At 43.1% G+C, this 21,910-nt stretch overlaps 1 protein-coding gene across 1 annotated transcript; it reads right to left on the reverse strand.

Moving 5' to 3' along the window:
- Window positions 1-18,787: 18,787 nt before the first annotated feature.
- On the reverse strand, window positions 18,788-21,229 carry LOC132467271 (putative nuclease HARBI1). The gene is made up of 4 exons (XM_060064456.1): window positions 21,090-21,229; window positions 19,873-20,172; window positions 19,226-19,756; window positions 18,788-19,109 (listed from the first exon to the last, which is right to left on the reverse strand). Exons 2-4 carry the CDS (start codon window positions 19,939-19,941, stop codon window positions 18,864-18,866), a joined length of 846 nt encoding a protein of 281 aa, XP_059920439.1. The 5' UTR covers window positions 19,942-20,172; window positions 21,090-21,229; the 3' UTR covers window positions 18,788-18,863.
- Window positions 21,230-21,910: the final 681 nt, after the last annotated feature.

Below are 21,910 nucleotides of genomic sequence, written 5' to 3' on the forward strand. Positions count from 1 at the left end.
CGTCCAATATCCACTGGGAAATCTGGTTTTAATAGTTTCAGCGAATGCACATAGAGCGTGGACTCTTTTTCGTCCAGGTTTTAATGTTTCAGGTTGGAATTTGCAGACCTTAAAATGTTGCCACATTGCTTTTCGTTTAAACAAACCATAGCAGTGTACACAATGCATGAAATTGGCTCCTTCTGTTTTTTCCGTTGGTTGCTTTGATGGGATGAGTTTTCCTTTCTGGCTCTCTATAACTTCCATGTTATGTTCATAGTTCCCCTTATTTCGGATATGATCAAGATGTAGTCGCCTCCCTTTGGAATTTGTTGGGAAGATGAATGGTTTGGCCACTTCAACATTATCCTTTTGTTTACGCAGCAAGTGCCTTGACATTTTCTGAACTTCTTGCCCACAAAACAAGCAGTGATGTTTCTTGTTAGTATGAACCACATCTTCATTTACATCAACGTTGTCATCATCAACACTTTGAGAGGACTCATGACTGGTTTAAAAGCCTCTGTTGTTCTCAGTGGACCTGAACTGGGTGTGTCTGGACTCAAATTGGCTCTGACTGGCCTCAGACTGACTATTACTAGAAGACCTGAAGATGTTTTTACTGGAAGACGCAAAACGACTGACTGGAAAACATGACCCTGTTCTGCTTGGACGACTTCACTTTGCTGTGCTTAGATGTCTGTAAGCTGCTCTGAAAGGAAGACCTGGAGCTGCTCTGTCTTGATGATTTTGGGCCATTCTTGCTTGAAGACTTGAAGCTGCTCTGGCTTGATTTGGAGCAGCCCTTGCTGGGAGACCTGGAGCTGCCCTTAGTAGTTTTGTTAATTTCTTTCCTTTCCAAAGATAACTCTGAGCTTCTGTCACTATCTGTTCCTTCATCTTTGGGATTTGGAAGATACTCTTCTCCACTAGTCATCTGATTCTAGAAGACTCTTTTGAATCTTAAACGAAAATAATTATGAAAACAAATTAGTTACACACAATACTTTTACTGGCTATAATAATTTCGAAATTCAACGTAAAAATATTTTGCTTTATGCCTTTGAAGGTAGCCTTAAAATCAATATGACAATAAGTTCCACCGATGTATTCCTGTATCATCAGAATATCTAGCACTCCAAGTACAACTCTGAACATTGTGTTTTGTGCCACTAACCAAAACCAAGTATTAACATGATGTAAAATGAATCTCACTGGATGGCGACAGGCCCTTCTTGGCCTCTGCGCAGCCTTAAAAGTGGAGTCTGGAGCACTGTCATCACTTGTATCGTAGAGATTATCAGAGAAATTAGGTACTTGTTTCTGCAAAAAGAGAAGTGCATTATGCAATGGTTATCGATTATCGATAATTTCTTAAATCAATTTCAGCGGAAATGGTCTTTTAAATAGCTATTTGTGGGTCAGTTATACCAGAGAGCTTTCGGACTTTCAAACTTTTTCTACTCCTGCTACTTGCCTCTCTTCTCTGCCTAACTCAACTCGCTGTTCCTCGGCCTGACTGTCCGCTGTGTCCCTCTCCTGCCTCGGGCTCAGTCGGCGGGGTCTACGCCGACTCCTCGTCGGGCGGAGTGCCGGTGTGACGCCTCGTGCCCACTGCACTGTCCGTCAAAGGACGTCGGAAGCGTGGCTGACGGATGGGGGAGCTTTCCAGAGTCGTCAGAGCCCGAGTAGTGTCACAGTGCTTAAATTTGCATACGCGATCTGATTGGATGATGGATTGGTTGTTGCCGAAAAAGTTGAAAAATGTTCTACTTTTTGACGGAGCGCACGGATCCACAATGCATTGCGCGTCCGTCCCCATTCAAAGTCAATGGTGATCAGTCAACGGACGGATGCAGTGGGCACGAGGCGTGAGTGCGCTCCTCTGCCGGCCTGCTGGGCCCCGGTTCCTCTTTCAGAAACAACAACCCCTTCTTTATTCATTCTGGAGGCATGGGACAGGTTGGCGTATCCCACACAGTCTCCCACAGCCAGGAAAAGTGCCTCTAACGGGATAGACGGATCGGGCTGAACCCTCACTCCATATCGGTTAGACGTCTCCGAAGACACCATCCCCGCCGTGAAACACGGCTCCCCGTCCACCAAAACACCCGCTAAATACTCACCTAACTACACCAACAACAACAACCATATAATCACTACGAAACAGTCAAAACCACCAAACATGCACCCAGAGAGAGAGAGAGAGAGGTGTGTTGAGCTACATTTAAGCAAGAGGGAACTCTACCAGGAGTTGGATTAATCGAGATGTCCCAACGGGCCTTTCCCATAGTTTTTAATCATGTACTTTGTAGGGGATCGGAAGTGACCTACAAGCGCAATGGTCGGAGGACTCTAAGGCTCTCACGAACTATCCCTAATTTTACCAAATAAGTCAGGTTTTATACCCAGCACTAGCACTTTGCAAGTCAGTGAAATTAGCAGAGATGTCGTGGAACAAAAAGCAAGGTTGTACCCCGCCTGCCAAACGGAGAGCATGTCCGCAGAAGCTAACGCCGACAGCGAAGCCATCGAGCTAGCGTTAGCTAAACAACAAGATGGTCTGGAGGCAGTTGTAAAGCGGGCAGTACAAGGCGCTATGGAAGAGATGAAAAGCTCTGTGGATAATCTGCGGCAAAATATGGAGGCACATATGGAAGCAGTCAAGGGACTTGTTGGTAAAGTTGAACGTATGCAGGCTGACACCAGATCCCTGAAACGGGAGGTGACAGCTCTGACTTGGAGAAAATGCGCTTTAAAATAGCTGTACTGGAGGATCAAGATCGGAGAAACAACGTGAGGATTACGGCCAATAGAGAAGGAAGCGATGCCATTGCCTTCTTACATGATATGCTGCCTAAGTGGATTCCATCAATTGGCACCTCAAAAATACAGAGCGAGCTCACAGGATTTACAACGCAAAGAACGACGGCCAGACCACCATGATCTTCAAGGTGCTTCGATACCGAGACCGCAATTCCATTTTACAAGGAGCTCGTGAGGCGAGGAAAAAGGCGCCCATCCAAGACGGGGAAGACAATACGATTCTACGCGGACTACAGCGCTTTCACCAACGAACGACGCAAAGCATATGCCGGGGTGATGAAGGAGCTCCATGACAGAGGTATCCCAGGTTTCATGATCTACCTGGCCACCATGAGGATGATGTTCAATGAAGAGCAACGCGCATTTTCTTTAGCACACGAGGCCGAGCAGTTCCTGAGAAAGGAGACGGGCAAGAGGACCACAGCGACCAGCCGACGCCAGCTGTTTCCTCCGGCCGCGGAGACCACATCTCAGCGCCGGGAGAAGGATGATATGGATCAGAAGGATGATATGGATCAGAATGATGCCTCGGGCCGACGCTGAAAATAAATATTTCTCCAACTACTAAATGCCGAAGTTTCACTTGGTTTGGTTATATGAGAGGCTGGAGGAATTCACACTGAGGTAATGCTGTGATGACTTTGTTATGTAGAGGAAATAACCAGAGCCAGAGTGGCTATATAAAACTGTATTCTACTTGAAAGTTACTGTGAAAACAGGATTCACATTGTTCGTTTAAGGCAGGGGTTCTCAAAGTTTTGACAACTAAGGGCCAATTTAGGAACCCAAAATTTGACTGAGGGCCGCCAAAGGAAAAAAAATTTTGGCGGGAAACGCCGTCAGCATCCCAGTGGTGAAAAAACATTGCACCCGCACCGTGGACCTCTGGGAGTGAAGTCAAGTGAGGTCTAAATCATGAAACTGAGGTTCACCCTTTCAAAGTAATGTACAGCCGGATTAAAACTAAAAAATGTAAAAGGATTTAATTGAAAGCTAGAGAGAGTCGAATTTTCTCTTTATATTTATTTATATTTGTTAAAATTAATATTGCTAAAAAAAAAAAAAAAAAAATCTTTTTTATAACTTACATAATTATGTATGTCATTGCGGGCCGCCAGGAATGATTTCGCGGGCCGCCATTGGCCCGCGGGCCGCACTTTGAGAACCAATGGTTTAAGGGGTTGCAATAGATGTGTGATTGTGTATAATTTCAGAGTTTACTGGTAACACACACAACCAATGTTATAGGTTTAAGCTGTATGATATTTACTCAGTTTTCCTAATGGAGGGGAATGTTTATGAACCCCCTTTTCATGTGCATATTTTTTGGTTCTTTTTGGAGAACCTGACTGTGTAAAGTTTTTATTTTGCTGCATAAGAGGGATGTGTATGAGCTTAGGAGAACTTGCAGAACTGCGTTACGTGGATATCATCCGTCGCAGAAATACCGTTCAGAGAGAGGGGAGGCTGCAGGAGTGGGGGGGAGGGACATTATCTCGGTGGTGCCTTTCATGTCTGAGAAATACCTTCTATTTTTACATTTAAAGCTATAAAGGACTGTGTTTGATAATGTTTCAATTATCAATTTTGAGCTATAATGTACGGGGCCTAAATGCTAAAGTTAAAAGAACAAAATGCCTAGATTTTCTAGGTCGTAAACAGGTTGATATTGCACTTATTCAAGAAACTCACTTAAAGGTTGGGTAGGTGATTCGCTTTTTTGGCCATTTTTGCAAAATTACTTGAAATCCTTATCATAACCCGCTTACAGCCACTGAGTTAGAAGTACTGACATGAAAATTAAACAAGTCAATCATCTGTGGAACGGGCAGGGCTCGAAAAACTCCAGCCAATCATTTGGATTGCTACCTCGTTGCATTGGACAGTAAGTACGTCAATCAAACGGTCGTACTGCACTCCCCCGCGCGCGACCCCTTCGTGCAGTACTCGTGACCCAGAGCAAGCTCCTGTTTGTTGTTATCCTGCGGTAGCTACTGGAACTAGTTAATCCACATTTGGACCTAGCAGTAGAAGACAATTTCCATGGCAGACAAGACGCCACCATCCCCACCACCACCACCACCACCACCAGCAAAGAGAAGGAAAACTCTTTTTCAGAGAGTAATTGATAATAAAAACACTGAAAGAGAAAAACTGAAATCAAGAATAATCCTAGGCGCTGCTTTCGAACGTTGGCGGCAACTGAAGGACGAGAAGGGTCTAAAAACCGATGCTTGTGTGGCGGTTGACCTAGTTTCAAAGTTTATACCGTTTATACTCGGTAATACCGGTGTGGAGACGAGTGTATTACTCGGTGTGAAAATGTCCACACCGCGGCAACCCTAGTGAAAACCAGGACTTACAATACAATTATATGAAACAAACATACATTTTCTAAAAATAGTAATGATTTATGTGACCGTTTAATGTTTATAACATCTGGTGCAACCATAGCAGTGAGAACGTATTCTCAGCAGGGTGTGCTGGGAAAAAAAAAACTCAGCCTGCACTAGACTCGCAACTCGTTACATTGATAAAAAAGATGCATAGCAGCGCAGCTCAATTACACCAGTGCATGCGCGCACAGTTGAAAATCGATCGTTCACATCCAGCTGCTCACAGAACAAGTTTAGCGCACCACCGCTACCCTCACACTTTTTCATATAACCTTTTTTCAGCACTAGGTCATATGAGCATTAAATAAATGCTGCGTCTCAAAATGCCTTGGACAGCAGCGAGGATGACTCGCTTTGCCACGGGCCGAAACAGTTCGGAGCGACCACAGCCAGAGCGAACACAGCGGGGCAGAGGAGTGTCAGGAATAGTCTTTGGTGTACACATCAGTACGGCCTATTTGCACTACTGTTTAGTGGCAATGCAGTGTTTTATTCGATGCCTTTTTATTTTCGTATATTATTTCAATGAATACAATTTATTTATTCATAAAAACCGGATCTGGTCTTCAAATCTTTTTTCCAAATATAGGTCGTCTTACAATGGGGTTTGTGTTTATATTCGGACCAATACGGTACAGCGGGCGCTCACATGACGTTAAGCATTTCCTGGTGCATAATGTGACGCTTCAGAACCTAAAATCCCGTTTCTCCCCGTTGACACGACAACACATAACCGGCGTTTTCAGAAATCTCCACTTTGGCCGGAGTTTTTAGAAATGATCGTTTTCTGTGATAAGACAGGGCCTCGGACAGGGGGTGTTGCAGCACCCCCAGCACCCCTACTTCCCGCGGTACTGGGTGCAACTGGGTGCAAACCTACGCTAGCCTGGCTCGCTCTCGCTCATCTCTGTTCGCGCTCGTGCATGATTGCGCGTCCAGGTACTTGGAATGGGTGGAGTCAGAGTCAGCGTTGAAGGAGAGGGGGTAGGACCATTTGAGTTTTTTCAAAATCTGCTGGCGTTTCGCAAATCACCTACCCAACCTTTAAGAGCAGAAAATGTTCCCCGCTTTCAGAACAGACGATAAAAAGTGATTGCTTCAGATAGCGGTAGCTCTAACTCTAGGGGGACTATTATTCTAATCAGACGGAACTTGAACTTTACTGTTGAAAAGATAAGTGGTAAGAAAGTAGCATTTGTGTCAATTTACGCACCAGCAATCTTCGATTGCAACTTTCCTGAGTTAACCAAGGAACTGCTATCGTTATCAGAATATGAGTTGATCATAGGCGGGGATATGAATGCAATATGTGACTTAAACCTAGATAGATCTACTTTGCCAGCCTCTCATGCTCAAAAGTTAGCATTGGTGGCTCTAAACACTGATTGAAAACCTAAATTTGCTCGACGTGTGGCGGATTCAGAACCTGGCCATGTTTTTCAGTTTGCCATAAATCCTACTCGAGGATTGATTACCTTCTAGTTTCTCGTAATTTGAGAGGATGCACAGACCTCATCCAAATTTTACCCACAACTTTATCGGACCATAATCCATTGTTAATGACAGATCTAAGCCATAGGTTTAAGAAGACACCTAGGTGGCGTTTTAAGATAACACTGTTGCAAGACCAAGAGTTTGTTACACAATTTAGGGGAAAGTTCATAGTATTTCTAAGATAATAATAAAAACTCAGTGAAAGATCCCACATTTACATGGATGGCCACTAAAGGGTTTATTTGAGATTTTACATCCTCCTATGCATCCCACCTTAAAAAAGAAAGGAATAAAAGGATCTGTGAGCTAGAAGGGAAGTGTCACTCTCTTGAAAAGCGGCTAAAAAACAAATACTCTGAATCAGTAAACAAAGAGTTAAATGTAATTAAAGTAGAGCTTAACGACCTGTTGTGGAGGCGGGCTGAGTTCATCATGCATAGAGTCAGACGGAACTATTATTATTTTTTAAAAATGTATTTATTAAGTTATCCAACTTTTACAAAAGAACACCAAATAAAAACAGAATTAATAATAAAATAAAATATAGAAAAAGTAAAATAAAAACACATATATAGAAAGAAAAAAAAAACATATATATAATGTGGCAACCCGGCCCCGACACGGCGGCGCTGGAAGCCCAGAGGGCAGGTAATACAAGCAGTCTACCACCCTTTTCCCCCAGAGGGCGCCAAGGGTCCCACTCAACGCCATCTGTGTACCAGGCCAATCAGACCCAGGTGAGGGCTATATAAGGGAAGCGGAGACGTGGTCTAATGGCAGGAGGTATGTGACCCATGTAGGAGCCGAGAGCGGACCGAGATTCCCTACCGGACGGACTTTGGCCCCAGGACCCAGTCTAGAGAAGACCACAGGACGACACGGAAGGACCTCCTCATCTGGATACCGGGACAGCGCGTTAGATACGACCACAGCGTCCCCAGTGGCTCACGGAGCCCAGACTCTTTTTAGTTATAGTTTGCATTGACGGGTGATTCCCCTTTTTTCTGTTTTTGGATTTAATAAACGTGCCTTGTTGCCAGTTTGTGAGCATCAGAGACTCTTGTTCATTGATCGGATGGGGGGCTGATAGAACCGGGTTACCACAATAAACACACATAAATGCATACCGCCACATAGTACATAATAAGAAAAAGTATGTAAATGTACGCATGCACACACACACATATAAATGCTTAGATAAATAATAAGCAAAAATAAAAAAAAGTAGGTACATTACAATGCGCTCCCTATTAGGCTGTACTTATCCCTCCTTTACTTCATCAAGCATCTGATAGAAATCCTTGTCCCTGATGTAGTTAATGAATGGGCCCCATATTATTTGAAACTTTTCTTGTTTGTCCCTGAGTGTATAAGTAATTTTTTCTAGAGGCAGACATAACGACATTTCTTTGAACCACTGTCTAATACTTAGTCGCCCATTGCTTTTCCACGTTAATGCAATCAATCTTTTGGCCTGTAACAGGCAAATGTTTACAAAAATCAGTTTTCCTCTACTTATATTATGTTTCTTTGGATAGATGCCTAGAATAAATAAGTTTAGGTTTTATTATTATTTGGATTGTTAAAATGTCCTGTATTACTTTTCCAACTTCATTCCAGAATTCACTTCCATATACGATGGATAAGTGTTCCCATGTCGTCCCCACATCATATATATATTTTTTAAAACAATTAGAATAAATGCTTATTGTGTAATCTCCATTTTCATGCAGTGTGAGGTTATATCAAGTGAAGTGACTATTAAATTGAAGGGTCAGCCTGAGGCCCTCAGGTGTACCGGCGCTGGGCATCACACGTCCTTTGAGGTATTTAGTTAAAAGGAGTCGTGCCTCTTGAGGTCTGAGATAGCATGTCCTTCAGTGCATGAATCAAACATATTATTACAAAACGTGAATATAAACGACAAGTCGTCAGACTCTTTGGCAGTGGGCGGACCGTAAAAACCAGAGTAAAAGCGGTCAATGTAAGAAAAACCCTCTGGATAATAATCGAACACAGTGATCCAGGGGAACGAAAAAGCAGTCATATAACACTGGCGGAACGACTCAAAAACTTCTGGCAGAGACATAATAGAACTTAAATGATTGAGTGCTCTCCATCCTCTCAGTTCGGTACCCCATGACGAGTTGAGATGGCAATCATCTCGTTTATACCAGAATGTTCCACTGCGGTGTAAGGGGTGGACATGTCTACTGATGCACCAGAGTGAGCCACATAGCTTGCGATCATGTCAGTTATGGTAGACTTGTTTCACGAGTCCTCCTTGAACCCTTTGTATTCCTTCAGGGATGTATCCCCAGTGGCGACGAGACCACACACCCATGCCAAAGATCGATAGTTAGTAGAACTGACGGCTCCTAGCTCGTTCTTATACCCATAATGAGGGTTCCCGGCAACAAGGTGTAGTGCTTTGTAGGCTCCTGCGAAGTCGTTGGGGTACATTTTCTGAACCGCTTGCGACGGGAAGTCAGGGTGTTCTCTAAATGCTCTCGCAACAGTGTCCAGAGAAGTCATCCCGCTCCCTGCAGCCTGGGCCAAGCATACCCTCAAGCGAATGCACCCACCTGGGATACATGTCATCAAGTGGGTGATTACCTCTCCCGCAGACACCTCGTCAACTAAATGCCCGTAGTTGGTCCAGGTTCGCAAGATGTCCTCGCGAGACAGGTTTCCAACAAAAGGCATGGCAGTCCTGAGGTCGGCTTGCATTCTTGCTAGCTTCGCGTTTGACACGTCTCCTCTAAGGGCAGATGATACAATGGCAAGAAGGACTATGTAGAGGACTCTGTTTCTAATCTGCTCACCATTTCGGTTGGCGGCGGTGGCGACATGGTTGAGCATAACATCTAGGCCTGTTCCAGCTGTCCATGCCCCTGTTGCGTTTTCCCATGGCACTTGAGCGTTCCCTGCAGTGTATTGGGCCCACCACGTCTGGCCCCGAAGTCCAGTGGGTTGTTCTAGTAGTCCCCGTAGCTCATCTCGAGAAATTTGCTCAGAAGCTATGTTATCCTCAGGAACACAAGGGGCACATCATCTCGTGTATCATCACCTGCCTCCAGTCATCAGGGCTGGTTATGCGCATAGAAATCAGGCAGGCAGCGGTTATCATACCTTCGATTGTGAGCTAACCCGTTGTCATAGCCTCACGAGTGAACGGGTGTGTGTTCAAGTTACCGAACATGCAGCGGGCAACTCCTCCGGCCCCTGCAAGAGCCCCAATAACTCAGATGTTAGACCCTGGCCCTATTTGCCTAACGGCTGGTCGTTCAACGGGGCCTTCTTGTTGGACTGCAGCTGCGAGCACGTAAGGCACACGAGTTCCTGCAATATCGGTCCTCCCTCGGCGGAGACCTTCCTGCATCTTCCTGTAGTCCGCGCCAGCTTCTCTTCCAAAAATGAAGTTTATGGTGAATCTCTAATGGTCAAAACTAACCTGCAGGGCAAACTACTAAAGAGGATGTGAAGAAGTTTTTAAAACAATTCGATACCTCTCCCTTTGTCCCCATATCTTGTGCACAAATCTGGAATATTGGGATTCAATTTATTTAGTTTTTCTGGTGTAATATATACTCTCATTAACCAGTTGTATTGTAGCAATTTTTACCTTGTATTGGCAGTTTGAGACTGAGCATTCATTCTTACATGCCACAATCCACTCTTCATTAGTAATTTCCTTTTGTAGATCACCTTCCCATGAATTTAGTTTAGAATCTGATGATTCGGGTGAATTATCACTCAAAATTGATCTAACCATTTTGATTGTTAGATCAATCAAATTATCACTTGATTGATCTAACAATCAATCAACAAATAAATAACAAGGTATGAACATAATCATCAGGATAAACTTGTAAGGGAACATAAAAACCAACAGGTAACTGCATGTAGAAAAACTATTTACAATTGATAAGTAAGCGTAATAACATTTAAAATTCATATGAGACTTGGGCAGCCAGTGAGTCTCGGATAACAAATCCTGGTGTTTCATTGAGTCCAATTTGTTCTTGAGGGGGATGGGGGTCAAGGTCATCCCTGGCAATGTCTTCATCAGGATCCAGTGTGTCTCCATTATTTAAGCAAACATTGTGCAAGAAGGCACAGGAAGCAATGACCTGGGGGGCAAAGGTAGGCTTGACTTCTAGCGCCCGGAAAAGGGTTGACCTCCACCTCGTCTTCATCATCCCGAAGGCCCGCTCTATCACACAACGCGCCTTGGATTGGCGGTAATTAAAGCGCTGCTGCACCCGTCCAATCACCGGCTCTTTATAGGGAGTCAACAGACATGCGGGCGTCTGGAGGCAGGGGTACCCACCATCACCTAAGAGCATGTAACCCGGCGGTGGATACCTGGCAGTCAAATAAAAAGAACTGTTTTTCATTACCCTTGTGTCATGGACAGACCCTGGGTAGCCCACAAAAATGTGCAAAAATGTCCCCTTTGCATCGCATATGGCCTGCATGTTAATTTAATAAAAGTTCTTGTAATTTAGATAGTCTAATCGATGTAGTTGTGGTGGCTTGATCCGAATATGGGTTCCATCGATCGCCCGACAACATTTGCAAAAGCAAGGGTCCCTGATAGATCAGCAAACCCTTGCCCTACTGCTTTCAGCTCCTCATAGGCCTGTGGGAAGGAGATCACCCTGTTCAAATTGTTCCAGATACTTTGTGCCACCCGGTGTAGAACTCTGTGCAGTGTTCTGTTGCCTTCGGTACACTGAACACACTGGATACCACCCGGTATGACAGTCCATGGGCAAGCCAATATGTGTAGATCAGGATTCCAAATTGATTCCCCCAACCATGATCTTGCCCCCTGTCCAGGAGCCTCTGCAGGCTGTTCATGGCACGTCTGGACAGGCGAAAGTCTTGCCACAGTTCAGCCCCCTCATCGCGCCATATCCGCAGGATGGGCAGTTGCATCCACCCTGCAATACATAGGTGGACGATCCGCCTGGAGAAACAAAAAGACTGATGTTCAAACTGGGGTCGAGATGATGCCTCATGAAATGTCAAAGCCTCTCAGCCAGATGAACCACCAAAGTGGTTCGATCAAATCATTTGAGAATTCATGAATCATTTGGCTAAGATTTTCATATCGCGGGACAGCACAACGTAATTTCGCCTATGAATCCTACTCGATACGGAGCTTCGCTGGGGAGGAGCCGACACCTACTTCAGGGTATATGCAGGAATCATAGAGAGAGGAATTTACTACCTTTTACTACCTTTTTTACTACCTCCACAATATTTTTTTTACTACCAACACGACATCAAGCAGCGGGGCGGGGGGTATGCAAAGCACCACTTACTACTTACTATAAGGTATAAATGTGACACTGCCGCGATCCCTGTAGCCCTAGTGCTGCTGCTGCTAGCACCGCAAAACAACGACAGAGAGTAGAGGTCTTCACTCCCGCGGGACGCGACGCAAAATAGTGCAGCGCGGGACAAAAAATTAAAGCTCATTGCGGGTGCGGGCAGGATGATAGAGGTGCATTTGCGGGTGCGGGATGATACACTGCACTCCCGCAAATCAAATATGAGGGTAAAGTAAACTATACAAATTATCATGAAGCCCTCATCAATAAGCAAAACCTACATTTTCAACAACTTCTCCTTCATGGTCGAAGCAGCAGCTGATTCTTTTACCTTTCATTTTTCATTTAGACGTGCTGGTACCGACCTGCAGAGTTTCTATTTTTTTTAATATGCGACTGTTTTGTGTTTCAGTTACTGAGGCCTATTTAATGTTTTGTATGGTTGAAAACATGCAGGCATACCAATAAATATGTTACCATTACTGGTAGCCTAATGAATTAGATGCGCGCTCGTTTTTTCCAAGCCAATGTACAGGCCTTTCCTTAGACAGAAAGTGATTTAACAATGACTGTTCCTTTTTATGGGTAAAGAAGCAACGGTGAAGGACCGTACTAAACGCCCTATCCATTGTATGGGTCTGTAAAATGCTAATTAAATCAATCAAATGTAATTTTTAAGCACCCTTAGTAAAAAGGTAATTGGTCGGGGGGAGATCTTATGTTTCATGTATGTTTTTGTCATGCCTGTCTACGCTTCAAACTCGTGCATATTGCAGAAAATATGCAACAGCGCCCCCTGGGGTCACACTTTTCGGTGGGTCGCAGAATTCGTAACACGTCGTCGCTATAGCAACCAGCGACGCCAACTCTAACGGCTACTCAGTTCAGGTCCTGTAAGCACCGTATACTGTATTTTTTAGGCTAGATGAAGTTAAAACATGTAAACAAAAAAATGGAAGCTCATTTTATATTGAGGTGGTGCTGAAAAATGTACTACCAAGTCTAATTGCATTTGTTACCTTTCACTACCTTCAAGGGCCTTCATTTTAAATTTTATTTTTTACTACCGCGCGGACACCCTGTACTTGACACACGCCCCGATGCCTCGACGCAAACCATTACATCACTATTTAAAACCACTTGATGATAACATTTCCTAACTCACTAACCCGGCACTGACAAAAATAAATTAATCCATACATGGTTAAAAAACAGATCGTATACAAACACATACGAAAGCTAGCCTACATTTCCAGCTGAGCCGGCTGGCTAACTGATATTTCATGCAATAAAAAAATAAAGAAGTTATACGTACCATCATTTGATTAGTCAGCAGACGTATGCGTCGGTGATACATTCGTCGCCTCCGGTGTCTTTCTTTAGCAGCAGACAAGCGTAAAAACAGAAAAATGGCCAAGGCAACCGACATTATAACCAGTGAGGACGGCATCATGAATTAATAATTAATGCGACTCAATTGCCGCCTTTGAGAGGGGTCTGTGCGCGTGGAACTCAACTGTAGACATACCCTATATCAAGGTAGTGTAATGATCTGTTACGTAATTGGATGTTTTATGTGTTTTTCCTTCTGAACACCCACTGATCGTAACTAATACGAATTAACGTTTTAACATTATTTAGGATCTTCATGCTCTTCCACCGGCACATTTTGCGTGTTTCCATCGGTTATTGTCTACTTTTAATAAAGAAACCAAATGCAATATGTTCTTGTACTGTTGTGCTTTGATATAGTGGTCAGTTAGAATGAAGATCAAATCACATTCCAGTGACCATAATGTGTTTGTGCATGTAAGGCATGGATTTTTGTAACAAACAGATTTTTGATCAACAAATTATTCACGACAAGACACGTCTTCTTTTGCATAGCTCCTCCAAGCGATGTGTGTGTACGCTATCGATTGAAGGAGCTTGGTTAGATTTAATTCCAACCAACTATGGCAATGTTTTGATATGTTGAGGGGAGTGACTTATGTCTGCATTTATTTGAATGAGTATATGCACGGAAAAGCAGACGGAGGGAGTTACAATGGAGATCCTGCGAGTTTTTAAAGCCATGTGACACGTCACATAGGGAAGTTTAACGCCAGTATTTCTGACGTTTTTATCCACTAATTCATTATGTTATGTGAGGCAACGAAACGTATGCTTGATCTGAAACATGCCTACTCTTGGCCTCTGTTGACATAGCAGTCAGCTGTCCGCAGTCAGCGACGATGAAGCCACGTAATGGAGGGGCGTCTCATTTCTTAGGGGAACGTTTTACCCCTCTGTATTGAGGGGCAAGGGGAAGGGGGGAGGGGTAAGGGGAAGGGGTAAGGGGTAGAAATGGGATTGGGCCTCAGTATGTGAAACTATTGACCGAGTTGAATTGACTTACACAAGTCGTGGGTTATTCCCATCATTCGAATTACACAATAAAATGGAGGATTTGGAGGTGTTAATTTTGTACCCTGATACATCACGAATCTTTTAATAAGGTCCATAAGCGCTGGGACGGATTTATTCAATTTTTTTAGAAAAATAATGACATCATCAGCATAAAGAGCCAGACGATGTTCGACTTGACCTATGCATATGCCTGAGATCAGTGAGTGATGCCTTATTGCTAAAGGCTCAATTGCAATCGTAAATAATAAATGCGATAATGGGCAACCCTGTCTACAAACCCTATTAATTTGAATTGGTGGATAGATTATTATTAGTAACTATTTCTGCATATGGCTCTTTATATAAAAGTTTCACCCAATTACAAAAAATATTCTCAAGCCCGAACCTATCAAGTACTTCAAACAAGAATGCCCATTCCACCCTGTCAAACGCCTTCTCTGCGTCTAGTGTGACGCCCCGCTCTGTTCCTTGAGCGCTAGGCCTATTCCTCCCTCTGCCTGTAGGGTATAGGAATATGGTTGTATATTGTTTATGTATGGTACTGTTCCCTTTGGCCTGCAGGAGGAGCTTGAGTGTTCCTGGCGTAACGATGGAATTGCAGGCAGCCGTGTTCTGGCTGCCGGGGATATAGGCAGTGTCCTGTGGCCCCATATTCTCTCTCTCTGTTAGACGCGGTTTGACGGCTGGATGCAGCGGATCACATTGGCTGTGTCCCAATTCCTAGGACGCATCCTTCGAAGGCTGCATTCGAAGGATGCGTCACAGCGACGCGCCAAGTGCTGTCCCAATTCCAAGGGTCCTTCAAATGCGGCCTACGAATGCAGCCTTCTTTTCCCGGATTTGAAGGATGCATCGGCTGTATCCTTCGCGGCCCAACGTATCCCAAGATCCTTCACGGCCCAACGTATCCCTCCCAAGATTCATTGCGCATTCAATCCAAAAAATAAAACAACAATGGCGGAGAATGTGGATTTGACTTTTTCATTTAAATGTAAGTATTTGGTTTCCAGTCACTCGAGTATTTAACGATACAAATGTTAAAATACTAATTTTTATCGTTAAAAACACAAATAAGTTATCCTTAAAACTTATTTCATTAAAGTAATAGGCAATATAAGTAAGGTAACGTTACAGTTAGTGAAGCTGTAACGGTAACTAAGAACACCCGTTAAGCCCTATAGTTTAAAATTTAAGAGGTCAAAATGGTTATATTTACCGAAATTGGGGCGATTATATAGATAATTTGCTATTCTATAACGTTAGATAAATGGACCAACGCGAACACAGGTTGTGGACCCTGGTTTTCAGACCGTAATGTTACAGACGTTGTGATTGATTACACAGCTAACTTGGTTATTTTGCAATTTAAGCTGCTTTTGTTTGTTAGTGTTAAGTAAAACTAATTCTAACATTTGGTTTTGCTTTAGGGAGCAAGGAGCATACTGCTCAATTTATCAAAATGAGGGGGGAGAATGACGAGCTCTTCACCGGGGTGAAACATTCGGCGAGTGTGGCTTGGGGGTAAGGAAACAATTGTTTATTTATATCGTAAGTTAGTTTATAAAAATTATTATAGGCCATTTGTATATCTACTAGAGCTGTCAGTTAAACGCGTTATTAACGGCGTTAACGCAAACCAATTTTAACGGTGTTAAAAAAATTATCGCGCAATTAACGCAAATATTTTATTTACAAAAAATAAAAAGTTTTTTTTAATTTTTTCTTTTTTGGCTCAAAAAAAAGAAGCAGTAGCCTGACTGCTATGTTCAAATGACATTTGTTCAAAGCAGTCGTTTAATTGCACCATAGGCTCTTTTTTTGTATCGTCCTGTTTTGATCAGTATATGCCAATGTTGTTATCAATAAAAAATCATTTGCACAAGACAAGCCGATGCACTTCACCATGTTGATAAGAGAATTAAAATGAGAAGAATTATGGGACAAAAAAATCAAGGGATATTTAGCATAGAAAAAGAATTTGCGATTAATCGCGATTAATCGTGAGTTAACTATGACATTAATGCGATTAATCACGATTAAATATTTTAATCGCTTGACAGCTCTAATATCTACATTTGACCATCTTGTAAAGGTTAGTTAAATTAGCCCTCATTAAAAAGCAGGACAGATACAACATCCACAGAAATCGTTTACTACGATGTCCTATTTTGGGTTATTAAAGAAAGAAAGACAAAAAAAAGTCACAGCTCGCATCAGTACTAGACAGCACTAGAAAAACACACAAAGAAAAAGGGTGTTTTGACTTCTACTGGTTGTCTTATTATTATGGGCTTCATATAGGATGAGGGCTAATTTAAATGTAACCTTTACAAGATGGTCAAATGTATATATTATAAATGGCCTATTGTTAACATGGGCTATTAACATGATTGATAAATGTGTCTCTTGTTTTCTCTGATTAATAATCTCTCTGTGTTTAGGACAATTCTGGAGAAAATAGGCCTGCAGGGGAAGGTGACTCCCCTGCAGGCAAAGAAAAAATGGGATAATTTAAAAAAAATATATAAAGTATGTACAGGTCATTTTAAATATACATTATTTGTTTTAACCATGCAAGTTAATAAACACTTTTGCTGAAATTTGTTTTGATACTGCTGTTGTTGTTAACTGCCATGATTGATTTCCTCTGCCTTAGGATTGCAAGTATCCAGGGTCAGGAGAGGGGGTAGGTGGGAAACCCACTGCTGCCACTTGGCCCTGGTTTGTCCTCATGGATGAGGTATTGGGACAGAGGCATTCCACCAACCCCCCTGTCCTAATTGCCTCCATCCTTGAGAACACACCAGGGCCAAGTACAGCAGTGGTGGATCTGGAGGTGGAGGAGAAGGATGAGGAGGAAAGACAGCGGCCAAGGTCCAGAAAGAGGGACAGAGAGGACGAAATGTTCCATTTGATTAAAGAGGACATGAGGCTAAATAGGGAGGCAGAGGAGAGAAGAGCCCAGGAGAGCAGGGAGAGGATGGATCGTTTTTTTTCAATTTTGGAGCGTTTGGCTGACAAATAATTTCAGTTCTGTTAACATTGTTTATTATTATTATTTAACTTATTTATCTATTTATTAACTAACTTTTTTATTAACTATTTATTAAAACGCTAATGAACTTTTTTATATTAACTAATTTATTTGTATAAAACTTATAAAACATGTATAAAACAATAAAACTATTGACAACAAAACATTCATGTGACTATTTACAACAATTATTATAAAACTACTATACACAAAAACATAATGATTCAGCAGAGCAGGGAGCCCCTGGTGGTGCTGCTGGACCCGGATGGGCTGCCACATTAAAGACCCTGGTGTCTCTCCTGTCAGTGGGACATCCAGGGGTAATAATAATAATAATAATAATAATGCATTTTATTTAGAAAAGCGCCTTAAAGGTCACTCAAGGACACTGTACATCACACACAATAAAACACACAATGAAATATACAAAAAACGTGATAAAATAGACATAGAAAGGACAACATAATAAGTTAAAATACATAGGGCAGAATGGCAGGAAGCATGGAGGTTAGAGAGAGTAGGCAGTCCGAAACAGGTGGGTTTTTAGTTGTGCTTTGAAAATGGGGAGAGAGTCACAGTTTCGGAGGTCGGGTGGTAGAGAGTTCCAGAGCTGGGGAGCAGAGCGACTGAAGGCTCTGCCCCCCATAGTGCTGAGGCGGGCAGGGGGCACAGAGAGGTGGATGGAGGAGGAGGATCGAAGGGAACGGGTGGGGATGTTAATGTGCAGGAGATCAGAGAGGTAGGGAGGGGCGAGGTTATGGATGGCCATGAATGTAAACACTAGGAGTTTGTAGTTAATGCGGTGGGTTACGGGGAGCCAGTGGAGCTGCTGGAGGACAGGGGTGATGTGATGGTATGAGGGGGTCTTTGTGATGATGCGGGCGGCAGAGTTTTGGACCAGTTGTAGTTTGCGGAGGGACTTGTGGGGGAGGCCGAAGAGGAGAGAATTGCAGTAGTCCAGACGGGAGGTGACGAGGCTGTGAACAAGGATGGCGGTGGTGTGGGGGGTGAGGGAGGGGCGGAGTCTGTTGATGTTGCGGAGATGGAAATATGCAGTGCGGGTAATGGTGTTGATGTGAGAATGGAAGGAAAGTGTGCTATCGAGGATGACACCCAAGCTCTTAACGTGAGGGGAGGGGGAAACTGAGGAGCTGTCGATGGTGAGATGGTGGTCTCCAGAGTGTGCTGGATATGCCTCTCTCCACTGTCCACCGCACCGAATGGGTTTGCAGGGCTGACTCAATCGACGGCTGCCATGTCACTAAAATATGTTTGGAAAAGGGCAAGAATAAGAGTGCATACTAAATACTACACAACCTTATTTTGACAAAAGAAATCTTGCCACAAATTATTTGAACGGGTAAAACTATTCTACAAAACATTTTAAATAAATAGAAATAGCTTTTCAATTATATTACTTGCCTGTATATATTGGTGGTCAGGGGGGGCCTCCTCCAGGGCAGACACCTCTGCAGACAGCTGGTCCCGCCAGGGAGCACCACTGACCTCCAAACCATCGCCCCCCTCATCCTCCTCTACATCGTCCTCAGGCTCATCCTCCTCCTCTGGGGCCATGATGTCATCGGCCCCAAGGCAGATGTTGTGGAGGATGGCACATGCTGTTATGACCTGAAATGGTAAAGAAAATAAATGAAAAAAATATATATACCTCCTGAGAAAATAATAAATGTTTTTTTGATTTACTCTTAGTATTCTAAAAAATCCTGTGTTGAGTGATTACTTACGTGAGGTACGAAGGTGTGGTGCACCTCCAGCGCTTGCAGGAAGATGGCCCTGAACCTGGTCTTCATCATTCCAAAAGCACGCTCTATAATGGAGCGTGCCCTGGAATGATGCCAGTTGAAGCGCTGGGCTCCCACACCTCGCACTGGCCTCTTGTAGGGAGTGATGAGGGGTAGTGGGTGTTGGAGGCAAGGGTACCCGCCGTCTGCAAGGATGAAGTGCCCTGGAGGAGGGTAGAGTGACCTATACAGTGGGCTGTGGCGGAGGACTCTGGAGTCATGGACTGATCCAGGCCAGCCCACGTACGTATCAAGGAAGCGGCCCTGATGGTCACAAACAGCCTGCAGAATTATGGAGGAAAACAGTTTCCTGTTCCTGTAGCAGTGACCATCAGGGCCGCTCGGTGGCTTGATACGGACATGGCAGCCGTCGATTGCTCCCGCTGCTTTCCAAAAAGTGCGGTGTCTTGCCAGCCCTGCAAACCCATTGGTCACTGCCACCAGGTCTTCAGGGGTCTTCGGGAGGTGGATGACCTTAAGATAGGATAGGATAAGATCAACTTTATTATCCCACACAGGACATTTACTTGTTACAGCAACTCAAGAGTCAAAGATAGAGGAAATTAGTGATAAAATAAATATAAATATACTTTGTGGCGAATGGCCACCACCTCCTCAGTGACCCTGTGGACGATGCGGTGGACAGTGGAACGAGGCATCCCGAACACTCTGGAGACCACCCTGTATGATGTCCCACTAGCCAGCCAGAATAGAAACACCAGGGTCTCAATGGTGGCACCCCATCCATGGCTCCGCTCCTGGTCGAGAAGGTCCAGCAGCACTGCCAGGGCCTCCCTGCCCAATCGGAAATCAGTTTTGGTGTCCTGGCCATTAAAATAACGGTCCAGGACAGGAACCGTTGGATTGATCCTGCAGTACACGGGTCTGGGCTGTTTAGTGAAAGAAACAGAAGTAAAACTGTTGAACAATAGCTGGATATTAAGTGTGGAGAGTTTAGATAGATAATGCTTAAATATCTATATATATCTATCGTTATCTATCTATGCAATAGTTATGTATCTTTATATATATATATATATATATATATATATAATATAATATAGTTGTGCTGTTCTGATGTTTATTTGGTGAAAGGGAGACCCCTAGTGGTCAACTTTTAACGCAATGTTTTTGTACTAGCAGTCTTGCCGTAGTTCGACGATGCATGTGAACCAACAGTCACGTACTTTTTCTCTTTTGTATTGGTTGGCCAGAAAACACGTTTGCCTGTAAGTAGATGTCATACAGCTATCTTGTCATGGAATTAAATTAGTTCAGAATGTATATTTTGATCTTTTATGCTAATCGCGAGCATCTTAATGTAATTTCCAATAGACGTTTGCCCTAAGCTAACGTATATGTTAATGTTTGTTATGAAACGTTTTAAACGGACAATAGATGAATACTGTTCTTGAACGTCTGTATGAGATACTGAAAGATGTATTTTGTATCTGTCCAGTTTTACAGTGCTTACCAAGTAAAGTTTGGAAAGGAAACAAGCTGCTTCATTCTTTATAAGGGAAAACTGTTATCTATCTGCCGAGCTGACGCAACAGGCTAGTTCGCGCCACACACACAAGGAAGCGGGGGCAGAATAATAGTTAATAGTTATATATCAATCTAAGTTACTCAACCTTTATTTAGCTGATTAATGACAGAAACATTTTTTTATATTAATGTAAGGTTGAGACTATTTTAAATATGTAATTATATTGTCAAAGTTCAATGACATTTACATTTACGCTAGCCATATAACACGATAATGTTAACAATACTGCTGGTTAAAAGTAAGGTAACACAGCTTTACCAATCTGTGGTCGTCTCTTGCTCGGAGCCGAAGATATATCCCCCGTCGGCTCCGGCGGTGAGTATTCCCCAACTCCTCCAATAAAAGATAAAAAATAAAATTATAATTTCTGGCTCCATTTTTGTTGGTTTCTTTGTTGGTTTATTGGGTTTCTTTGTTATTTTTTTATCGCGCTGTCCGGTATAACTTCTGTTTACTAACTGGTCAGGTCAGCTGTCAGGGTGGCGGTGACAGGAGCAGCGCGTGGTGGTCACGCAAGGTAAAGGGCGGTAACGGTTTGTTACGTAAACCGGAAATGCTCCGAAAGCTAGACCGTCCCATTTCTACGGCCTTCGGAGTGTCCTTCGCGGTCTACGTAGACCGCATCCTTCGAAGGACGCGGTCTACGAATTGGGACACAGCCATTGTCTTCTCTGCGCCCGCGTTGATTAATGGAACTGCCTGTCAATAAATATACTTTATTGTGATGAACGTTACCCGAAGGTGTCTGTCTCCCCAGGCGAAAAAAAAGTATACTTTAACATACTAAATTTAAGCACACTTAGTGTACTTCATAAGCACAAAATTATTGTACTCAAAGTGTGTTCTTTTCGAGTACTAAAAACGTACTTAGTATACTTGATGATATATCATTATTGCTACTTAAGATATACTAAAATAGATCTTAGTGTACTTGACTGTACTATTTTGAGACACCATTAAGATTAACTTAAATATACTTAAGTACACTTTTCTCTACTAATACTGTACTTATTTATAATGTTCTTTAGTTCGATTTAAAGTATACTTAAATCCACTTTTAAGATTACTATCAATACATT

This window comes from Gadus macrocephalus, chromosome 1 (genome assembly GCF_031168955.1).
Source record: "Gadus macrocephalus chromosome 1, ASM3116895v1".
In the NCBI taxonomy this organism is placed as follows: Eukaryota; Metazoa; Chordata; class Actinopteri; order Gadiformes; family Gadidae; genus Gadus; species Gadus macrocephalus.

What these genes read in the sequence shown, in the direction of transcription:
- LOC132467271 (XM_060064456.1), bottom strand. Translation starts at nt 19,941, where the DNA reads ATGCCTCGTTCCACTGTCCACCGCATCGTCCACAGGGTCACTGAGGAG. An exon ending in TGGTGGCCATTCGCCACAAA is followed by an intron (nt 19,757 to 19,872) that starts GTATATTTATAT and finishes TCCTATCTTAAG; the next exon opens with GTCATCCACCTCCCGAAGAC. An exon ending in ACCACACCTTCGTACCTCAC is followed by an intron (nt 19,110 to 19,225) that starts GTAAGTAATCAC and finishes TTACCATTTCAG; the next exon opens with GTCATAACAGCATGTGCCAT.